This window comes from Lytechinus variegatus, chromosome 9 (genome assembly GCF_018143015.1).
Source record: "Lytechinus variegatus isolate NC3 chromosome 9, Lvar_3.0, whole genome shotgun sequence".
NCBI lineage: Eukaryota > Metazoa > Echinodermata > Echinoidea > Temnopleuroida > Toxopneustidae > Lytechinus > Lytechinus variegatus.
This window is the reverse complement of record NC_054748.1, coordinates 16,105,243-16,126,233: the sequence shown is the minus strand read 5'-3', so window position 1 is coordinate 16,126,233 and position 20,991 is coordinate 16,105,243. Positions and strand designations below refer to the sequence as shown.

General features: G+C 37.9%; 1 protein-coding gene across 1 annotated transcript in view; it reads left to right on the top strand.

The window, feature by feature from the left end:
• The first annotated feature begins 638 nt into the window (after positions 1 to 638).
• The window catches only part of LOC121421322 (condensin-2 complex subunit H2-like), a 36,009-nt gene continuing 15,656 nt past the window's right edge, over positions 639 to 20,991 (top strand). The window contains exons 1-5 of the mRNA XM_041616007.1: positions 639 to 743; positions 9,065 to 9,183; positions 14,765 to 14,922; positions 19,578 to 19,659; positions 20,177 to 20,328. Of these exons, the coding sequence (XP_041471941.1) occupies positions 9,079 to 9,183; positions 14,765 to 14,922; positions 19,578 to 19,659; positions 20,177 to 20,328 (497 nt within the window). The 5' untranslated portion in view covers positions 639 to 743; positions 9,065 to 9,078. The remainder of the gene's footprint in view (positions 744 to 9,064; positions 9,184 to 14,764; positions 14,923 to 19,577; positions 19,660 to 20,176; positions 20,329 to 20,991) is intronic.

The window sequence follows — 20,991 nt, the reverse complement described above, 5'->3', positions numbered from 1 at the left end:
CAAATGTTCTTTCGTTCATGTTTCCGCTTGTTCGCACTGTTACAAAAAATGCAAAGTTAATTTTGCTTTCATTAATTTCAGTACATCAATTTTGGTCACATGTCAGGCGCAATCCAGGGGGGGGGGTCTAAAGCTAGCCCCCGTAGAGTTTCAAAACTGAAGAAAAATTAGGAATTGAAATGTAGGTGCTAGCCCGCCCCCCCCCCCCGACGGTAGGATTTATAGTAAGAAGAGAGAGAGAGAGGGAGATACAAGTTAAAACCTGATAAAAACTCAGCATAGGATGGAAAGCAAGATAAGAAAAAGATAAGTACAAAAGATAAGAAAAAGAGAAGAACGTTTTCCGAATACCAATTTGAGAACGTGACGTAGGCCTCGATATTAACAATTAAGAAATAAGAACGTTTTCAGAATACCGCCCCATGTTTTATATTGTTTTTATAAAGCAAAGTAGACGATAATAAATCATTTTAAATAAGTTTAGTGTTAGATATGGGGATATTTGACAAATTTTCCTCATCGAGAAAAATTCGATATTATGAACAGTTCAATTATTTAATCGTTTTCCAGGTAAAATACATAATAAAAAAAGCCTGTGGCAGAGGCTATAATGCGCAACACGCGCGCCTTTTTGAAAGAAAGATGGCGATTTGACAACAAGCCTCCGTTCGATCGAGACAACTATTGTTATCAGTATCAATTCGCTTGGAATCACATAGAAGCTCCTGTATCTGATCGAAATTGTAAGTTCTCATGAATTCGTAATAATCCCCTTTTAGCTATTATGATTGAAAAGTCTCATTCCGTGAATTAAAGTGCGCGGGATGAGTGAATGAAAATTTTGCCTGTCATAATAAAGCCAGGGGCAGGGCCGTACCGTCGCTGGTGGTAGTTGTACAGCCTTAACCCTGGCCTGGGAGCTCCGGGCCGCTTCTGGCCAGAGCTCCCTGAGCCGGGGTCGATCAGGTGTCCGGACACTTTATATTTTTGAAGCCTTCTGTTTTTGTCTATGCGTTACACTAAGAATATGAATTCAATATTTGTACTTGTAGGCCTAGTCATCTTCTATTTTGTTTATAATATTTCCTAACATTTTGTACTAAAAATTGCTTGTAAATTTTTCCATTTTTTAGGGGCCTAGTAATAGTAGAATAGATCTATGGGTAGGCCTATGACTTTCTAAAAATGTAAAATTGATTCTCCGGACACACAACAACTGGGTATACAGGCTGAGCTAATAGCGATCGCAATGGGTTCGCGTTTAACACATTTCCTATTCTGCCAACAGCCCAACACACAAAATGGGCAAAATTCATTGAGCCAGTGTATCAACATTTCAAATCCTTTTTTCATAAAATGTTACGATCTTTTTCTATTATATCTAAACTTCTTATTTCTAGTCAATTTACTCACATTTGCATCGCCAAAATGTTGTTTTTAAGGCCGTTTTCGAGAGCACCACCTGTCCGTCGTCACACGATGGAAGTCGCCATTTTGGAAAATATGACTCCAGAACCGGGTTAATCTTGCAAGTTACTTTTACTTTTACTTTTTTCATTACAAAAAGGAGTTTTTTGGACACTTAAGGTAAATCATGTTTCTATTTTCTTACTTCAAAGCCGTATAAACAGAAAATTTCCCAGGGAACAGTCAAATATCAGATATAAATTAATTCTTTGAAGTGTATTTGTATCAGAAAATCTAATTTTGATATATAAGAATGTGTCGCATAGCTGCGCAAGAGGCGAATGCAAGCCCATGTTGTGCCGCCTAGAGTGTGATTTTGGTGCCATGGCTGACCGTAAGGAGTGAGTGGGCGTGGGTGTGGTACTTGATGCATGTATGTTATTGTTAAACCCATTGAAATTAGTTGTAGGTGATAAGTTGTGCATTTGATTTCTGCATGAATTATGTGTATTGATGATAAATTAATGATAATTTCAACTTAATATTTCAAGAAAAAAAAACAGGCGGGAATTAAAGCATGTTTAATTCCAGTCTCATTTTTTTTACATGGTGTACAGGCGCAGACCATGCATTGACTGCTGCCTGGTACTGGTATTAAAATTAATTCTGTTGTTTTGTGTCATCATATCAATAAGCTGTCTCATCAATTCACATGATGTACACAATAATGGGTCCCTGTTTTATTATGTTTACTAGGAGGGAGATTATTTTGTAAATGTGATTTTAAATGTAGTAGAAATTCAGATAATGTCAGAGACTTGCTTTTTAACTTTATATATTCCAATATATTTAATGTTAATATATTCTATAATTCTAAGCAGTGGAGTACATTTCTAGCTACTGTTGCAGCTCCAGCTGTCTGATCTCGCATTCCCAGATCTGCAAACAAGTTTGAGACATCATGGTAATTATACAGAATACAGAGTGAACATGGACAAACAGAAAGAAAAAAAAAATTTACTTGCAAAACTTAATTTTCTACTTTTGAATGATATAAATCTTACAGATACCGGGAAGTATAGTGGGACATTCATTTTTTTTTCTGATTAAAGTCTGTTGAGGAATGAGACCCCCAAGAGTTGATTAATTTTTATTAACAACGCAAAGCGTCCCATGCACTTCTCTTGTCTTATTCTAATTTGTTATCTTTCTTCTTGTATACTATATTTTCACAAATAGAAGCTGTTTGAATAAGAAAAATATGAAGGTAACACAGCCATGCTCTACAAGATCACCTCTTGTGTTGCATTTTAGTCAAATTAACTTAGTAACCTACATGAAAAAAAAAGTATGGAAGTTTCTTAGATCTACAAGTACCTGTAGATCTGCCACCCAATGGGTACTTGTCTTGGGTGGCAGAAAAGTTCCGCGTATAGCGTCCCTTTAAGAGGCCATATCTTCAGTTATGGTGCTCCAATTGTAATTTGGTCTTCACCATTGAATTTGTCTTGAAAAAACCTTTCAAGTGATGTATAATTTGTCTGTATTTAAAAAAAAAAATCATGTAATATAGCTAGAGCTAAGCTGAGCCTGAGACGGTACTGAGCATGACGCCATGAGGTAGGCCTAAGCAGTAAGCTGGCCCCCGAAACTTAGGCCCAGGGCCAGGTGTTCTTCTACATCATGTATGTTGGCTGTGACGGCTTGACCTCGGCCTCGGGCTGCTCTGCTTACCCTAGACCAAAAGCTTCAGTCTCTGTATTTTGGTTGTTCCGCTGAACTACGTTGGCTCCACTCACCATACATAGACTGAAGAGGTTGGGGGTCCGTGGCTACAGACAACAAGGTATAGTGAACTAGCGTTTTATAGATCGCGATTTAAAACTGTTTTTTGAGCGAAATTTATACAAATAATTTAAGTAATTGCATACCTTGGACCGGAGTTATTGAAAAAAAATCCACTGGATGATTGAGAAAACGGTTTTTCTTGCAAGTTGCCATCTTGAATGACGTCATTATCGTTAATGTTGGTTGGTTAATATCTCGATATATCGCGATTATAACTATTATCGTTTGTCTTCGTGAGTGTATCGTATCGTGTTTTGCCTTGTAGGTGTGCTGGTGGAATGCAATATCGATATCACATTCGTATATTGTTGACGCCCTCTCAGTTCGTTTGTAAATATTTCATAGTTTGGCTGCCTTAATTGGATCGATTAGCTGTGCATTTCCCAACTAAACATCGGTAAAGTATAATTTTCATGCATTTTCATCTATATCGTTTAAAGTATTTTAAAATTGAATAATTAAATATTTTTAATTTGTAGTTTACATATCCTTAGATTGTAACCTCGATGTGTTATGTAACCCCAAACTTTGGACTCTGGTCGGACAAAAGTGCTGGTGTTATAACGAATGGGAGCCCACACGGACACTTTACCGTCGGTGAATGGGGATTACAGTAAAATGTCAGAAATTGTTGAATAAATCCCCAGAAACGACGGTTATTCCTGTCTATGCTTACTGCTGCCCCGCAAAATTATTTTTTGGCTGTTCCTGTCACATTAGTCAATGACAATGGCAAAATTTTTATTAGACAGGAATAACCATCGTTTCTGGGGATTTATTTAACAATTTCGGAATGAGTTTCATATGCACCCCTACCTCGCGCCTCAGGCGAAGTTCGTGCAGGCTCCACTTCACTACCGCTACACTACACTCCACCTACCTGAACTCCGGGGTGGGGGGTCACACCCGCGTCCAGAAAAAATGTAGAAAAGGGTCCCATTTCAGGCGCTCAGCCGTCGTCAATGTCTTTGGCAAAAAGGGTTGCATTTCTGCACCATTCGCTGGTAAATCTTGTTTAGGGTAGCCTTTTCTCTCTCTCTTCACGCCATTTAGGGTTGCTAATTTGGTTATGAAGATGATGCCATTGAGGGGTGCAAATATGAATAGATCTACGCCGTTTAGGGTTGCAAATTTGAGAAGATTCGGGAGCAGACCTAAGCCATAAACGCCATGAAGGCAGACCTTCATTTTTGAGGAGCGCGATCGCGCCGGTGCTCCTAAAAAAAAATTAGAGCAAAAAATCGCGCTCCTAAAAAAAAACCCCAAAAAACATGATTTTAATTTAAACTCGGTCAATATTGCAGTCCCATGTAGTCCGATATGTAGATTTCCATGGCAACACCATGGAAGTCTACATGTGGGACTACAATATTCACTGAGGTAAGTTCAAATCAGAGTCGGGAAAGAGGTGAATATTCTTCATTTTTCTTATAGTTTTCAACTAAAAGGAATTATGGAAAAAAGAAGGCCATTTAATGGATTTAAAGATGTAAAATGTGAAATTTTAGCAATTTTTTTTTCTTTTTTTTTAGCAGGAGCGCGTACCACATCTTGTAAACGAATTGACGTCACCCAGGCCTAGTTTCACCACAGATTAATTAATAGCTAACAGCGCTATTGCATATATACAATGTTAAGAAAAATCCACAATTTATCATAAATGTATTGTAATGAATTGATTTGAGCTCCTCACGGAGAGCAATTATGAGAAGCTCAATTGAGCTCAAAAAAATAAGGAGAGTGATTTATTGAAATTATAAACGTGAAGGACTGTGAAGGGTGTGACAGAGCTTCCAAGTCTCCCGGATCCTGTGGGAGAATACTGGATTTCGATCCAATCTCCCGTTCTCCCGACCCCATGCCAAAATCTCCCGGATAATCATGATTTTTAGCTGTTAAATTGTAAAATTCATACAAACGACTGTTATACGAGTCTAGCATGTTCAACTCCCTTTACACCCACGTGAAACCTCTGTATCACATTTTCATTTTACCCATTAACTTTTACCAGTTTTTGTATAATCGTACATTGATTTCCGAAATGTAAATGAAGATAATTTTACGGAACGACTGGTGAATTAGTCTACCAAGCAATTTCTTTCTGGTTCTGCAATGTGTGTGATGGAAACACTTCAGCGGCACTGCCTGGACTCCAGCAGACCGCGCCGCGGTAGGAGGCTATGCGAGGAGGGAAGTCCATGAGCACTGCAATGCATTTTTTGGAAACTTGTGCAGGGTTGGCATATTTCCCGCTTCGGAGGCTTACATGTATTTCCCGGACGCCGGGAAATAAGCGGTATTTACTGCTTTTCCGGTATTTACCACTTTTCACCGGGAAATACTGGGAAATATAATTTTCCACTCACTTTCCTACAGGGATTGTAAAATTTTGAACATAAAAACAAAGGTGGCGAGTATGGTTGCTCTGGTGTGTACCATTTGTGTGAGTGTATGTGTGTTTATGTTTGGGTGTTATCTATGTCTGTTAACATGAAATGCTGGAAAAAATGCAATAAAATCATAAAAAGATTCCAAATATACATCTAATTGCATTGACACCTACAGGCAACAATGCTCTGTTGTTGTTGCGTATTCCTGTTCCGTCGTCTTCCACAAAATCCCATTTGTTTAACCCGTGGTTTTTGTTAGCTCTGCCCTTGCTCCGTCCCTCATCCAAATTCATCCAAACTAGACATGTTGTCCAGCATCCCTAGTTGTGCCTGTCGTCTTCCATTTTCCAAATTGCAGTAGGTTGCTCTTATAAAAAGTCTTCTTGCCTTAAATTCAAATCCAAGATAGTCTATGTTCAAAATGTTCATATGTATTAAAATGCAAATTAGGAAAATCGTAAAATGGCCATAACTTTGTTTTTATTCATTTTTGTTTCACTGATGGTACAATGTATCATCCTTCACAATTCAATGAATTTTTACGCATCAGTGACTATAAAATTTACAAGCAGCACCCTCTATTGCAAAGTAAACATGTAAATTTTACCTTAAATAGTGCCCTCTATTTAAAAGTGCAAATAGCAATTATTTCCTTGTTTTCATTCATTTTGGTCTAATATTTTCAGGGTTTGCTAATGGAAACATCTTTCATGATTCACAGGTTTGTTACGCATCAGTGACCATTACCCCTAGAAATAGCGCCCTATATTGAAAAGTTGAAAATAGTAAATGGCCATAACTTCTTTGTTTTCAATCATTTTGGTCTCATATTTTCAGGGTTTGCCTCTAGTATCGTCCCTCATATTTCAAATGGTTCTTACACATCAGTGATCGTTACCTTAATAATAATAAATAAATAGCGCCCTCTATTGAAAAGTCTCAAAATGTAAAATTGTCTTTACTTCCTTGTTTTAATTTATTTTGGTCTTATGTTTTCAGGGTTTGCCAATTGTATCATTCCACATTATCCACCTATGTTTTACGCATCAGTGACAATTCCAACAAATAGCGCCCTCTAATATTTTGAAAATGTATATTATCTATTATAATAGTTTTCTATTTCCTTCTGTTTCTTGCCCTCTATTAAATCACAGGCGTCAATGCATGCACATCGTTCTGAAACGATTGCAGTTCTAGTTTAGATATGATGTTATTCATTGAAGTTATATTAACTATTCATGCGTTACGTTCGCATTATTGCACATCCGTAGGCGTGTTTCGTTCGCATTTTTGCACAACCACACATTTCCCATAGATGTCCCCTGTCCCATTGTTTTTCGAACAATTGCATGCCCCGGAGTGTGCCTAGCTACAATGTATAGCCTGACGCTTTTATATACCGTACAAGTGTACCGATCGATCGCGCGTGCGACATTACTTTAGTGTTCGACGGATTATCCGGGGGATTATCGCAGTTTACAAATTACAGAATCGTTGAGTTTTCCCAAAAAATCAATACATCCTGATCACAGCCAGGAAGTTCGCTGAAAAATGAGAGGATAAAATCAATAAACCCTCCTCACAAACAATACCATGGCCAAGTTTATTGTAAGGAGTCTGTGACTCATGGCACGAATGTGAATGAGACCCTAAAATAATGCAACACACAAGGGGTTTACAGGTGAACGCATGAAGAGTTAAAAGAATTCCAACATTAAAAATGGCATAATATAAGTTGTGTATTTTTTTAGGCTACAAAAAGATCTTTTTCTGTAAGCAATTTCAAAATTCAAAACCAGCAACCACTAGTACACACTGATACATGTACACACTAAAACTCCTTACATACAGTAGAATACTGAGCTGTATTCACACTTAAAAACAAAAATCATATTGTAATGAGATACAATGGCATGTAAAAAGTTAAACCCCGGGAGAAATATATGTTTACATGTTTTAATATAATTATTCAATTTTCAGGAACATAATTTGAGTTTGTGTACGTATGTGTGAACTTAAATCGTATTTGTGTTTGGGTATGTACATGTATGCAGTATGGATTTTATCTGTTTGTGTGTTGCTACTATGAGTTTTGTGATTCTAATTATTTCAGAACACTATTTTCATTTGTTGAGGTTGAAAACAACTAAAATTATTGAAAAAAAAAGAATTAGAAATCATATTTTCCGTTTTTTACATATTTACCGGAGGCCCATCTTATTTACCAGACGGTATTTACATGTACCACCGGTAACTACCGCCACCGGTATTTACCGCCCAACCCTGAGCTGTGTGCGCTGTATTCAAGCTGAAACTATGGATCAACGATGGGTTACTATGATAATTACACCCAGACTTTTAGGACTAATTTTATTGACAATCCTGAAGAACGGAAGCAAAGTGGAGATTTTTTTGCCTACTTTCACTTGGGTTGATCAGATTCGAACATTTTCTCTTCCGTGAGTGAGCTGGCCTGGCGCTAACGCAGCTCCCTGGCCCATCACGGACTGGAACTCCCTGGGTTAGCCTGGCGCTGGCTGGCTGTGCGTGCCTTGCTACAAAAAAGCACAGGAATCCCTCGGCCCTCAGAGACTTTTAACAGACCACATTTAAATCTTTAAAGGTCCAGGTTAGCTCTTCTAAAACTACTGCAGCCCCTTCCCCTCTGGTCAATAAAGGTACTTTCATGTTGAATGCATTCTTTTATGAATCATGTTATGTTCTACTGTATGAAGCTTGAAGTATATTTTAGTCAATGACAATTCATGAAATCTCTCTAATGTGCATTTAAATCTATGTGCCAAAAGTTTTAATGGCTTAGGCAGCTGTCAGATACTATCAAATGTTGTTTCTTAATTTGTTTTGCTACCCGAAACTCCCATCCGTGGGACATTTCGCAGCGCGCTCCCTCACAAAATCATACCTTTGCGAAATCTTCTGGATTCTATCATCCCAATGTTGGCAGCTCTGGTGTGATTTTAAGGGATACAAATTAAACCTCGCACATGCCGGCCAGCGCATCACTTATTAGAGAATACCCACCATTCAGTATAGTCTCTAGTCTTACACCCGGTTCTATACTATAGGCAGCACGCCAAGGGTTTAGGCCTTTAGTCTTAATACCATTTTGTTTGATTCATACCATCAAATTAGTGGAAGGGACATATGGAAGTCTTTCCTTTTTCATATTGTTGTCATTGTATTTTTAATTTGATCACGGAGACATGACCCTGCCTCACGTAGGCTGTGTGTCAAAGATGATAAACAAAGAGCCAAGATCATTTCGCTGAGGAAGACCGCAGTTTTAGCAGCCAGAATTTTTTATTTAGACCTAGGTCTAATTCAGATTTATTCTTTTTATTTAACGAAACCAATAGTTCAACTTTTCCGTGGTATCTCTTGACATTTTTCTATTATAGGATTGCCTGTCAAGATGGAATCTGACGCGAGGTTTGCTCACCTTCTTCAACCCATTAGGGATCTAGCGAAGAACTGGGAGGTTGACATTGCATCACATCTGGAGGATTATGTTGCTGAGGTATGACAAACTGGGGGCTGTTTCATAAAGCTGTTCGTATAAAGTTAAAGGTCAAGTCCACCTCAGAGAAATGTTGATTTGAATCAATAGAGAAAAATCAGACAAGCACAATGCTGAAGATTTCATCAAAATCGGATGTAAAATAAGAAAGTTATGACATTTCAAAGTTTCGCTTATTTTTAACGAAATAGTTATATGAACGAGCCAGTTGCATCCAAATGAGAGAGTTGATGATGTCACTCACTATTTCTTTTGTTTGTATTGTTTGAATTATACAATATTTCAATTTTTACGAATTCGACGATTAGGACCTCCTAGCCTCAAGCACAAAATGTTAAAATAATGGAATTCCACGTGTTCAGGGAGGAATTAAACTTCATTTCACATGACAATGACGAGCAAATCAAAATATTTCATATTTCAAACAAAAAACAAAAGAAATAGTGAGTGAATGACGTCATCGACTCTCATTTGGATGTAGCTGGCTCGTTCATATACATGTAACTGTTTTTGTGGAATGAAGCGAAACTTTGAAATTTCATAACTTTCTTATTTTACAACCGATTTTGATGAAATTTTCAGTGTTATACTTGTTGAAAATTTTCTCTTTTTATTCAAATCAAGTTTTTGTTGGGGTGGACTAGTCCTTTAAGAGCAACTTTAAGAACGACTTGTGATCCTTCCTTGTTGTAAGTGATCTTCACCATCAAATGGTCTTTGGTGATTATTCAGTACGTAAGAAAGGTTTACCAGTTCTTAAAGTCGCTCTTACGAACAACTTTATGAAACCCACCTGGTTTATATTATTTTGAAAGGGTATAGATTGTGGAGTACCGCATTGATGATGTTACAAGAAAAAAGTTGTTGCACTTCAGCATTTCTTATACCATTTCGGTAAGGTTCTAGGAAATTTGCTCCAGCTACAATCGCTCTGCTGTAATGCAAATTTCACACAATAATGAAATGACCGACTTCCACCCTGGATTTAACACTATATCCTAAGCCTAACATATAATGCTATTGCAACCCTCACCCTAATGCTATACATGTATCTTGGACGAAAGAAAGCCCGGAGCAAATGTCATGTCACCTTTGATAGGTACATGTAGAACGTGATGAAATGCCTCTAAAACCCCAAATTGGTGCTAATCGGTCCATGGGTGCCTAAGATATGACCTCATTCACATTATTAGCCCAAATGAAATCAGTGTATTATTTGTCTGGATTTGATTTCACTGAGGTAATATCTGTTGGCTGCCAGGATGGACAAATTCCCACCTAATGTAAATTGAGTTGTAGATATACTGACGTATATATGCATTTCATCATGCTCTACAAAATGATGCCTGTATTTCTGAAAGGCAGCTTGAGCTAAAGCTGTGGTAAAAATGATAAGAACAACGCGCCTCGGAATATAATATTTTTAGATAGATGGTGCTATATAAATGCATATTATTATTGTTATTATTATGTTGATCATTAGTGATAATTTGCTCTATATTTCTTAGTTTACTTATGAAAAAAAGATGTACATTCTCGATTTATATTCATACAGGGTGTTTCTAAAAAGGATAACCAAGGTTCAAAGGTCAACTACATGTATATCAAGACTACATTATATGTTCTTGTGATTTATTTTTTACATGACTGAGTAACTCATCAACTTCCATTTGACACCTTGCTTTAATATTAAAGTCACAATTGTCACGTTTTTTCTAATCGGTTAGAAGGGCAATGCAAGACGGTCAACGTCGAAAGGGGAGCTATTGGGCAATTCCACGATAACACTGTGACATTTTGGAACTCCTATTTACTCATTAAATGTGGAATACCAACAAACTATTTATCTTTTGAAAAAAATTGGATTATGTAACTATGACTCTAATCACAAGTAACCTACAACAACAACAAAAATCTTTAACTTCATGCTAATTAATGAATTATGCATAATTAATTACAACTGTAACACCGTGACTCAAAATGGACATGCATATTCTTGTACTTGATTCATTTAATAAACTCTGGAAGTTACTGAACATTTTAAAAAGAGATTATGTTTTTAAGATACAGTAGAGACTTGACAGTAATAACCAAGTAGTTTATAGAAAAATAATCAATAAACATGACAATGATGATACATATTATAAACAAATGCACTGTAACACCGTGACTGTAACACCGTGACTTCTGAACTGCATGTACAAAACGTATGTAGAATTTTCATATCATTCTTCCTTAACCTAATCTAAAAGGTATCATTGAGCAATCTTTTATCAATAAAATTTATGTCATACATCAGAGTACATGTAATTAATGAGGATGAAAAATCTAGTTAAAAATTTCACTAACAAAAACAACAAAAAATAAAACTATATACACTGTAACACTGTGACGGTTCTTGTAGGCCCCCATGTTTCATTCATAAGATACGGGAAAAGTTTTACTCAAAAAAGTTATGAACTCTCTCTAATGCAGAAAAACTTTTATGTAAATATGCAGATTAAAAGCTTAATAGAAACACTCAGCAAACTGATATATACTTTTAATTGCAACTTTATGGTAATTATGCATGTACATGTACGTATACAAAGATAAGTTGAGCCCATAACAATTACAGGAAGAAAAATTAACACACAGCATCTACAGACTTGCATGTAGATATTCGCTCAATTTCCAAGATGTTATAGAAATTTGTAAGATTTCTTGAAGTCCTTTTTAGTTTGCTTCCTGGATTGGCATTGCAAAGTGGTACCGCTCTCTGTTATCCATAACAGGTGCTGGCAACTTTCTCACTATTTGTTTTTCTTCAACCCAACCATACTTGTCAGTGACATCCTTTGCAACAAAATACTCTTATGATAGTGTATGACATGAAATTCACCGTCTTGGATATCAATCAATTGTGCCACATATTTGAGCGATTTCTGCCGAGCACCTTCATACTGCACCAAGATGCAGTCTCCGATCTTGATTGCATCCTCAGATGGTGGTGCATCAGTCATTCTTGTCGTTGATGTATCCAAACCCCGGGGAGGGGGGGCCACTTCCATTTACGAGTGGATACCATGCGCGACCATGGGGTCTCGAAAAGCACCCTAAACACGTAATTTCCATATTCTGAAAATGCACCCCTTAACAAGTATTGGCGTATGAAACCCTACCCTTAACAAGTATAGGAAACAAATCGATACTCTTGGCAAATATTCCTGAAATGAACCCCTAAACAAGTACAGGAATGTTTTATTGTTACGGGTCCTTCGGTCGTCGGCTTTACCTTATTTGGTTTAGTACGACCCCACCTTTTACACCTCGCGCAAAACGGACTCTAAACACGAAGTGTTGGGGCAAAAAGGACATCCTTTATAAAACATGTTAATTTTGTTTTATCATCCCCGCAAATTCGACCCTTAACACGTAATTTTCCTAGCGAAATAGATACCCTTTTTTCATAATTTTCGTGTTTTTGACACCCTTATCACGTTACGTACGTAACGTGCCCTATCGTGAAAAGGACATCCTTTTTACGTGTTTTTTTGGTCGCGCATGGTATCCACTCGTCAATGTAAGTGCCCCCCCCAATCCAAACCTGCAATAAAAGCATGGGTTTCATCTTCTTGTGGTTTTCTCCATGGTCTCTTACCGTGTTTACACATGACTCGGCTCGAGTGTTGAATCCTCAAGCAGGGTCGAACGCTGCAAAGAGAGCATGCTGTGATCGCGTTTATACGTACATATAAAAAGGCGAGTTCAACACGGCTCGCGGATCTCGAATGGAAGAAGAATTATGACGTCGCAAATTAAAGGCGGGAAATTCACCGCCGGAATCGAATCTTGTCCGTGCGAACAACAACAATGCCAAAAGTGAAAGCGCGCGCAGTGACCTAGGTCAAGAGGGTTTGACACGGCTTTCTGTTTACACACGAAAAAATTGCCGAGTCTGACTCGGCTCGCGGGTTGAAACCTACGATTTTGGCGGATCAAAAAAGCCGTGTTCGACACGGCTCGCGGATCACAGTGATCGCGTTTACACAGCATAAAATTGCCGTGTTCGACACGGCTCGCGTGTCGAACCCCCGAGCCGTGTCCCTGTGTAAACACGGTATGTGTTTATACCTTTCCTGGAAACAGCCAAGCCTCCATCCCAACTGACAGAAATCAGCTGGTCACTTCAACAAACATCATTTGGCAGGAACCTACTATGCTTTCTGTGCAATAGCAATGTAGGTCACGGTGTTATAGTCACGGTGTTACAGTTATTGTAACACCGTGACATGATTTAAGTAACTTTTAATTAATTAACAAACTGACTAATTAACTTGTAAGTACTTGTATATGATAGTTATATGTGAGAATGATTTGGGCACTAAAAGTTTTTTATATTGTTTGTGTAGTTTTCATAAAATTTTAAAAACATCAGTTTTTACTGTAACACCGTGACATTATTTATCATGAGAGTTTAAATGTTCGCTGAAGCATAACGCAAAGAAAATTTTGAACTTTGGTGAACCTGTTATGAAATTCAGCCCTAAAACTCAGAAAAACACATTTAGATTTTTATGAATCTTTCAATGGAACACTTGCTACACATATTTAATTTTAATGCATTTTTCACACATTTAAACAAAAATTAATTATGCTAATTTAATTTGCATATTTGGCATCTTAAGGACCAAATTTTTCGTTATTATGGACAGAATTGAAAAATTCAGTCTTTTAGCTTTAATATGATACCAAACTTGTTCAGGTTTGACCATTTCTAAAATTTGATGGTCATGTCCACTTTATCATGGAATTGCCCTATTGTACATGATGTACTGTGGAAACGTTGGAATATGTTGGTGCAAAAGGTTTGGATGAATAACTGATTCAACAGTGATTGAAGATAGGCAGTTGAAATGCCAATGCCAGTCACTCACAAAGGTGACCAGATGGGATAGCATTTCTCTATGAAGAGGGAAATTCTATGATGAAACCCAAACCCTACAACAAAGTTGGTTTTGTACATGTACATTAAAACTCAAAACTTGGAAAAAGTAGGTTTTTTACCCTTTGCCTTTGATGGACCATAACTCTGTGGCCCATGACAATTGGAACGTGAGCAAGGTGTCAAATAAAAGTTGATGAGTTACTTAATCATGTAAAAAAAAAGAATAAATCATATGGTCCTGATATAGAAAAAACAAAAAAAATCCATATTTTATTGTTCGAAATAGACTTGAAATGAAATACCCTGAAAATTTGCTTTGCCCAATCATGGGCCCGGCAGCCGCTGTGCAGCGCCAGATCGATGAGGCTCTATTCCTTTTAATCGTTGAACGCCAAACAGGTTAGCAGCAACTCCCGTCTTTTAACGTCTTCTGGTCTGACGCGGCCGGGGTTTGAACCCCCGACCTCTCGGATGTGAGACAGACGCTCTACCAACTGAGCCAACACTCCGGTTGGCCCAAATAGTTGACCTTCGAACTTTGGTTACCTGTTTTTAGAAACTTCCTGTATATGCAATGTCATTGTAATGTTTCTTTCTGTTACAATTAAACTAAGCACAAATTCAAATTTGAATCTTTTTGTCACTTTTGTTTAGATGGAAGCGATTGTAATCAGCTTTGATGGCGGTTCTACCACGATGAACTTTGCAGAGGCAGCGCTTCTAATTCAAGGTTCAGCCTGTATCTACAGCAAGAAAGTGGAATATCTCTATGCCCTGGTCTACCAAACATTAGATCTGCTTGCTAGTAAAAAGTAAGTTGATATGCAAGTTTCTACACCCTTAAATTTTAATATCTTACCGTGGCTACATGAATCTGGTCGACTTAAAGTGGGAGTTCACCCTGAAGAAAAGTTTGTTGTAAAAAAGCAGAAAAAAAATTTGGTGAAGCCATGGTTTGAGGAAAATCCATTAAAGATTAATAAAATAATTAGAATTTGAAGTTTTGGATTGGCATGTATGTCCAACAAGCATCCTCTTGGAATCCTGGTGCCTGTTGCATAAAACTTTTTACCTGAGAAAACTCTGGTGATGATAATAAGGGCTAAGGTTAGTCTGATTTCTGCCATCGACTTTAACACAGGGCAAAAACTCCAGTAAAAACAACCAGAGTTTTCTCAGGTAAAAAGTTATATGCAACTGACCCCTGGAGTGTATACCTTTAAAGGAGAAATTCACCCTGACAAAGAGTTTATTGTAAAAAATAGCACAAAAAAATAATAAAAAATACTGCAGAAGGTTTGGAAAAAAAAACCAAAGAATAACAAAAATGATTAGATTTGATACTTGATTTGTGATGTCACATGCGAGCGGCTTTCCTAATGGTAAAAATTCTGTTAAATGTCACTTTCTCTGAAAATTGAAAATGTTTTTTCCTATACCATCAGTATATCAGTAGACAAATCATTTCACACCTATTCCTTAAAAAGAAAAAAAAAATCATCATCAACCATTAAGAAATTGAAATTTAGGCATTTATATTACACAACATATGGCATAGCTGCCCGTTTATAACATCTCAAATCAAAAACTTAAAATTCTAACAACTGGTGCCCTATTCACCAGCGAATGTATGCCTTCAAGAGAAATCCAGTGGAAACATCTTTTTTCCATAATATTTTCTAAACGTTGCTTTGAATTCAGGCAATATTAAATTTTCTTGAAGATTGATCATAACTTACTTACTTACTTACTTACGCCTATCGCCCCTCCTGGGACATAGGCCGTCAACCAAGTTCCTCCAGGCAGAGCGGTCCTGAGCCAGCGTCTCCAGTTCTTTCCATGTGCGGCCCAGCCTCTTAACATCTGCCTCCATGTCTCTGCGCCATGAGTTACGAGGCCTTCCCCTCTTCCTTTTTCCTTGAGGATTCCAAGTCAATGCCTGTCTAGTAATATTAGGCATTGGTTTCCGTAGGGTGTGGCCAATCCACCGCCATCGTCTCTGCAAGAGCTCTGCCTCAATGGGTTGCTGGTGAGCAATCTCCAACAAGTCTTGATTACTAATTACCTCAGGCCAGAAAATTCTGAGGATACGCCTAAGACAAGTATTGATGAAGGTCTGTATTTTCCTAATAATGGCAACAGTAGTTCTCCATGTTTCTGCACCATATAGGAGGACCGGCTTGACAACTGTGTTGAAGATGCATATTTTAATGTTCCTTGGTAGTTTTGTAGATCGCCATATGTTATTTAGCTGATGGAATGCACTCCTTGCTTTCCCTATCCTTATTCTTACATCTGCATCTGTCCCACCTTGTTTATCCACGTTACTTCCCAGATATGTAAAGCTTTCAACCTCTTCCAGTGGTTTATCTTCCAACCTGATGGCAGATTGATTTGAGGAATTGATTCTTAAGATCTTGCTCTTTTTTTGGTTAACATTTAGTCCAAGGTGACCTGACTTATCTCTAATGATGTCAGTTTTATCTTGCATCTGCTTGTGAGTGTGTGAGAGCAAGGCGATGTCATCTGCAAAATCAAGATCATCCAGTTGCTGCCATAGAGTCCACTGGATTCCATTCCTCTTGTGAGTGGTGAGGACTTCATAATCCAGTCAATGGCCAATAAGAAGAGAAAGGGTGAGAGGAGACACCCTTGTCTTACTCCTGTCTTCACATTGAATGCATCTGTTAGCCCCCCTCCATGAATTACCCTGCATGACAATCCCTCGTATGAATTCCTTACAAGATTGGTAATTTTTTGTGGTATCCCATAATGTCTCATAAGCTTCCACAGTGTTGGTCGGTTAACGCTATCAAACGCCTTTTCATAATCAATGAAATTAACATAAAGGGAAGAGTTCCATTCCAGTGACTGCTCCAGGATTATGCGCAGAGTGGCAATTTGATCAGCACATGATCCACCTGATCGAAATCCTGCTGGCTCGTCTCTCAGGTGTGGGTCAACAGCGTCCTTCATCCTGTTGAGAAGTATTCTGTTGAAAACCTTCCCAGGCGTTGACAGTAAAGTTATTCCTCTGTAGTTTGAACACTGACTTAAGTCCCCCTTCTTAGGTAGCTTAACTAGATATCCCTCTTTCCAGTCTGACGGGATGCTTTCCTCCTTCCAAATACTCTCAAATAAAAGATATAGCATGTCCACACTGGCTACCAAGTTGGCCTTCAGTGCTTCCGCTGGAATGTCATCTGGTCCAGCAGATTTTCCATTTTTCAGCTGATTTATGGCCCTTCGAATCTCTCCTTTGGAAGGTACACTACAGTCAATGTCCAAATCATGGTTAGCTGGGTGTATGTCTGGTGGGTCATGTGGATCTGGCCTATTCAGTAGTTCCTTGAAATGTTCTGCCCATCTTTTCTTCTGACCCTCTCCGTCAAGGATAGGTTGTCCGTCCTTGTCTTTAATTGGTCTCTCTGACTTATTAAATTTCCCTGACATTTTTCTGATTAATGAATAAAGTTCTCTTAAGTTTCCTCTTTTAGATGCAGTTTCAGCTTCATCTGCAAGACCTTCAATGAACCTTACTTTGTCTTGTTTTATCCTCTGTCGCACAGACTTGTTAGCCTCCCTATACTCTGTCTGCGCTTTGGATTTTTGAGCTCTTGTGCGGCTATTGTTGATTGCTGCTTTCTTTTCCCTTCTTTCCTCCACTTTTTTCAGAGTATCCTTTGTGATCCACTCCTTGTGGTTTTGTTTTACAGGACCTAATACTTCCTTACACGTCTTTGTGTAGGTCTCTTTGATTCCTTTCCAAGTCCCTTCAACTGATTTCTCCTCTAATGTATCCTGGAGTACTTCAAATCTATTGGAAAGGTTGATCTTGAATTCTTTGAGTTTCACTGCCTCCTCTAACAAAGTAATATTGTATCTTTGGCGTTTTGCATTCTGTCCTGCATAGTCCCTCCTAAGTTTTAACCTTTTTTGTGATACCAGTAGATGATGGTCTGAAGCCACATCTCCTCCCTTCCTTGTTCGAACATCTTGCAAAGAACTACGGAACTTCTTGATTACACATACATGGTCTATTTGATTCTCAGTTGCCAAATCTGGTGAAACCCAAGTAGCTTTGTGTATGCGCTTGTGTTGGAAAAAGCTCCCTCCAATAACAAACTTGTTTGCAGCACAGAAATTTGCAAACCTTTCCCCATTGTCATTCATCTCTCCCAAACCTTGTTTGCCCATGACTTCTTCAAAACCGGTATTGTCACATCCAATCTTGGCATTGAAATCCCCCATCAGGATTGTAATGTTTCTTCTCTTTCTTTTCTGCACTATTGTGTGAAGTTGATTGTAGAAGCTTTGTCTTCATCTGTCCCATCATTCGTAGGAGCATAACATTGGATTACATCCATATTAATCCTCTGCTTATCCGTTCTGAAGGATGCCACAATGATCCTTGGACCATGGGCTTCCCAACCAATAAGTGCTCCCTGGGCTTGTCGCGACAACATTATTGCAACTCCCTGCGTATGTGTGGCTTCATCCTCCATGTGTCCCGAATACAAAAGTAGCTCTCCAGTAGATAATTTAAACTGACCAGCACCTAGCCATCTACATTCGCTTATCCCTAAGATAGACAGGTTGTATCTTCTCATTTCACTTGCAACTTGCAATGATTTCCCTGCTTCATACATGGTTCTTACATTCCATGTCCCTACATTTGTTGTGGTCCTGGTTGATACAACAGTTATCGGCCTTGTAGCTTCCAGAGACTGGCTTTCACTACACGGCGCCATGAACTCTCCAGTCTGAGATCCGTCTTTCCCCAGGTCCATTCTGTTTAAGTTTCTTGTTGACGTTTTCGTAGCATTCACATTTTTTTACAGGGTAGGGTCGCTAACCCGACGCCCAACCCTCCTCCTTTTCCGGGCTTGGGACCGGCATGGTGGTGTGTGCAAACCAAGGCGGAGTTGAAGATTGACTTACATGAACTTTAACCTGTTCCTATGAATCACTTTGAATGTATCAATTCATTATTAAATTTTATGTTTTTATTCTCTTTCTTTTTCTGTAACCCCCATCCCTCTCTCTCTCACATACACTACTGGTACTTATCATTTAATAACAATTTCTTCTTTTTAGTTTCTTCCTTTCCTTTTGCTTTTTAACTCTGTATAATGCTGTATGTTTACTGTCTTTTTAAAAAAATATGCTTTCATAATTCAGGAGCAGATCCAGGATTATCTAAGGAAAAATTTGACAAGCAAAAAAAAAAATGTGTGTTTACCAAAAATTCAGCAATTTCGTCCCACAAAAAACTTAACAAGCAAAAAAAAAGGTCTCCACTTTCAAACGGAGAGGGGGGGGGCAACACTTCTGTTTCAACTGCATTTTTACATTACAAATTTTAATTTTGCTTCTCCAAGGGGGGAAATGGGCCAGCTGTGCCCATCCCCTAGATCCTCCAGTGCTCATACATCCCTTTTCTCCTTCATTTGTTTTCTTTTCCTAGGAAAATGCAGCAGGCGTGTTCAGTTGATGCTGAAGGAAAAGATACAGATGCATCGTTTGCATTTAAAAAGAATGAAATCGAGGTGAGAAATGGGGACATGTGAACAGCCCCTATCGAAAAACTCAAACGAGTTGGTCAGAATGATTTCTGAAATTCATTTTTGATAACAGATCCCACACCTCAAACTGACAAAAAAATGGAATTGAATTTACAACAGCTGGACTCCATGTAGAAGTTACGGAGAGATAAAGAATAAGGTGAAATTGAGGTATGAAGTTTGATGAGCTCTCAAACATGATACATGTACATGTATCTCCATACAACGTACTTTGTTAGACTCTCTCTAACATGATATCTCTATACAACATACTTTGTTAGACTACATGTATCAGTGCTCAAGAAATGTAATTTTGGGGCAATGTTTGTACCTTTATTTTGGTTTTCACCATGCCTTAAATTTCAATATTGTAGGGCAAGTCGACTTATCAATAGAGCACATAATTATTATTATTAGTTGTTATTTTTATTGTGATTAATATTATCATTATTGTTGTGTTGTGGTCATCATCATCATTTTATTATTTTTTTTCAATGTTAAGTTTTTATCATTAGATGATCTTCCGGTAGCAAAGAACATTGACCTAAAGGAAGAAAATGACCGCAATCACAACTTGACTGGACATCTTTTAGCTCAAACACCCCTATCATTGCTCAAAGTGGAAGGAGCTGATCGAGGAATACCATTGACAAAGTAAGTGAGACTGCTGTATACTAATAGGAGTGAGCTGTACATGGGTCAAAAATACTTTTTTGGGGTCATTTTGATATGGCAAAAGTTTTTTTTTTAATGCTTGTAATCTCAACATGAAATGACAATATTCTTTGTCTCGGATCCGAGAAAAAAGTGTGCTGAGCCAAAATCCAAAATGGCCACCAAAACCCCCCAAAATCACAGTTTTGGCCACACTATTTCGTAGGCTTTTTCTCGGGTTTTTGGTGTCAATTCATATGCTTTGGGGGGCAGGCAATTTTTTCCCCCTAAAATTAGTACTTTTTAAACCATTTTTTGTGTAGAGTTAAATAGTGATTTTACCTAAATTTACCTATTTTTAGATCCTTATGTCAGCAAAAAAGGAGGTTTCATCATCTTCTGGTTATTGGATATTAGACTATACGAGTTCAGTTGAACAGTAACAAGCACATATAGATGTTGCTTTTATTCCTCTAATTTGGGGTATACGGATATTTGCGAAATATATCTTATTAAATAAGAAAATTCCATTTATACATGGGGCTTTACAGTATACAATGTATTGTACATACTGCACTGCATACATGAATGTCCATGCAGTGACCTCCATGACATAACAAGGTATGTTTATAAGCTATATACTATACATGAAGGGTCATGGAA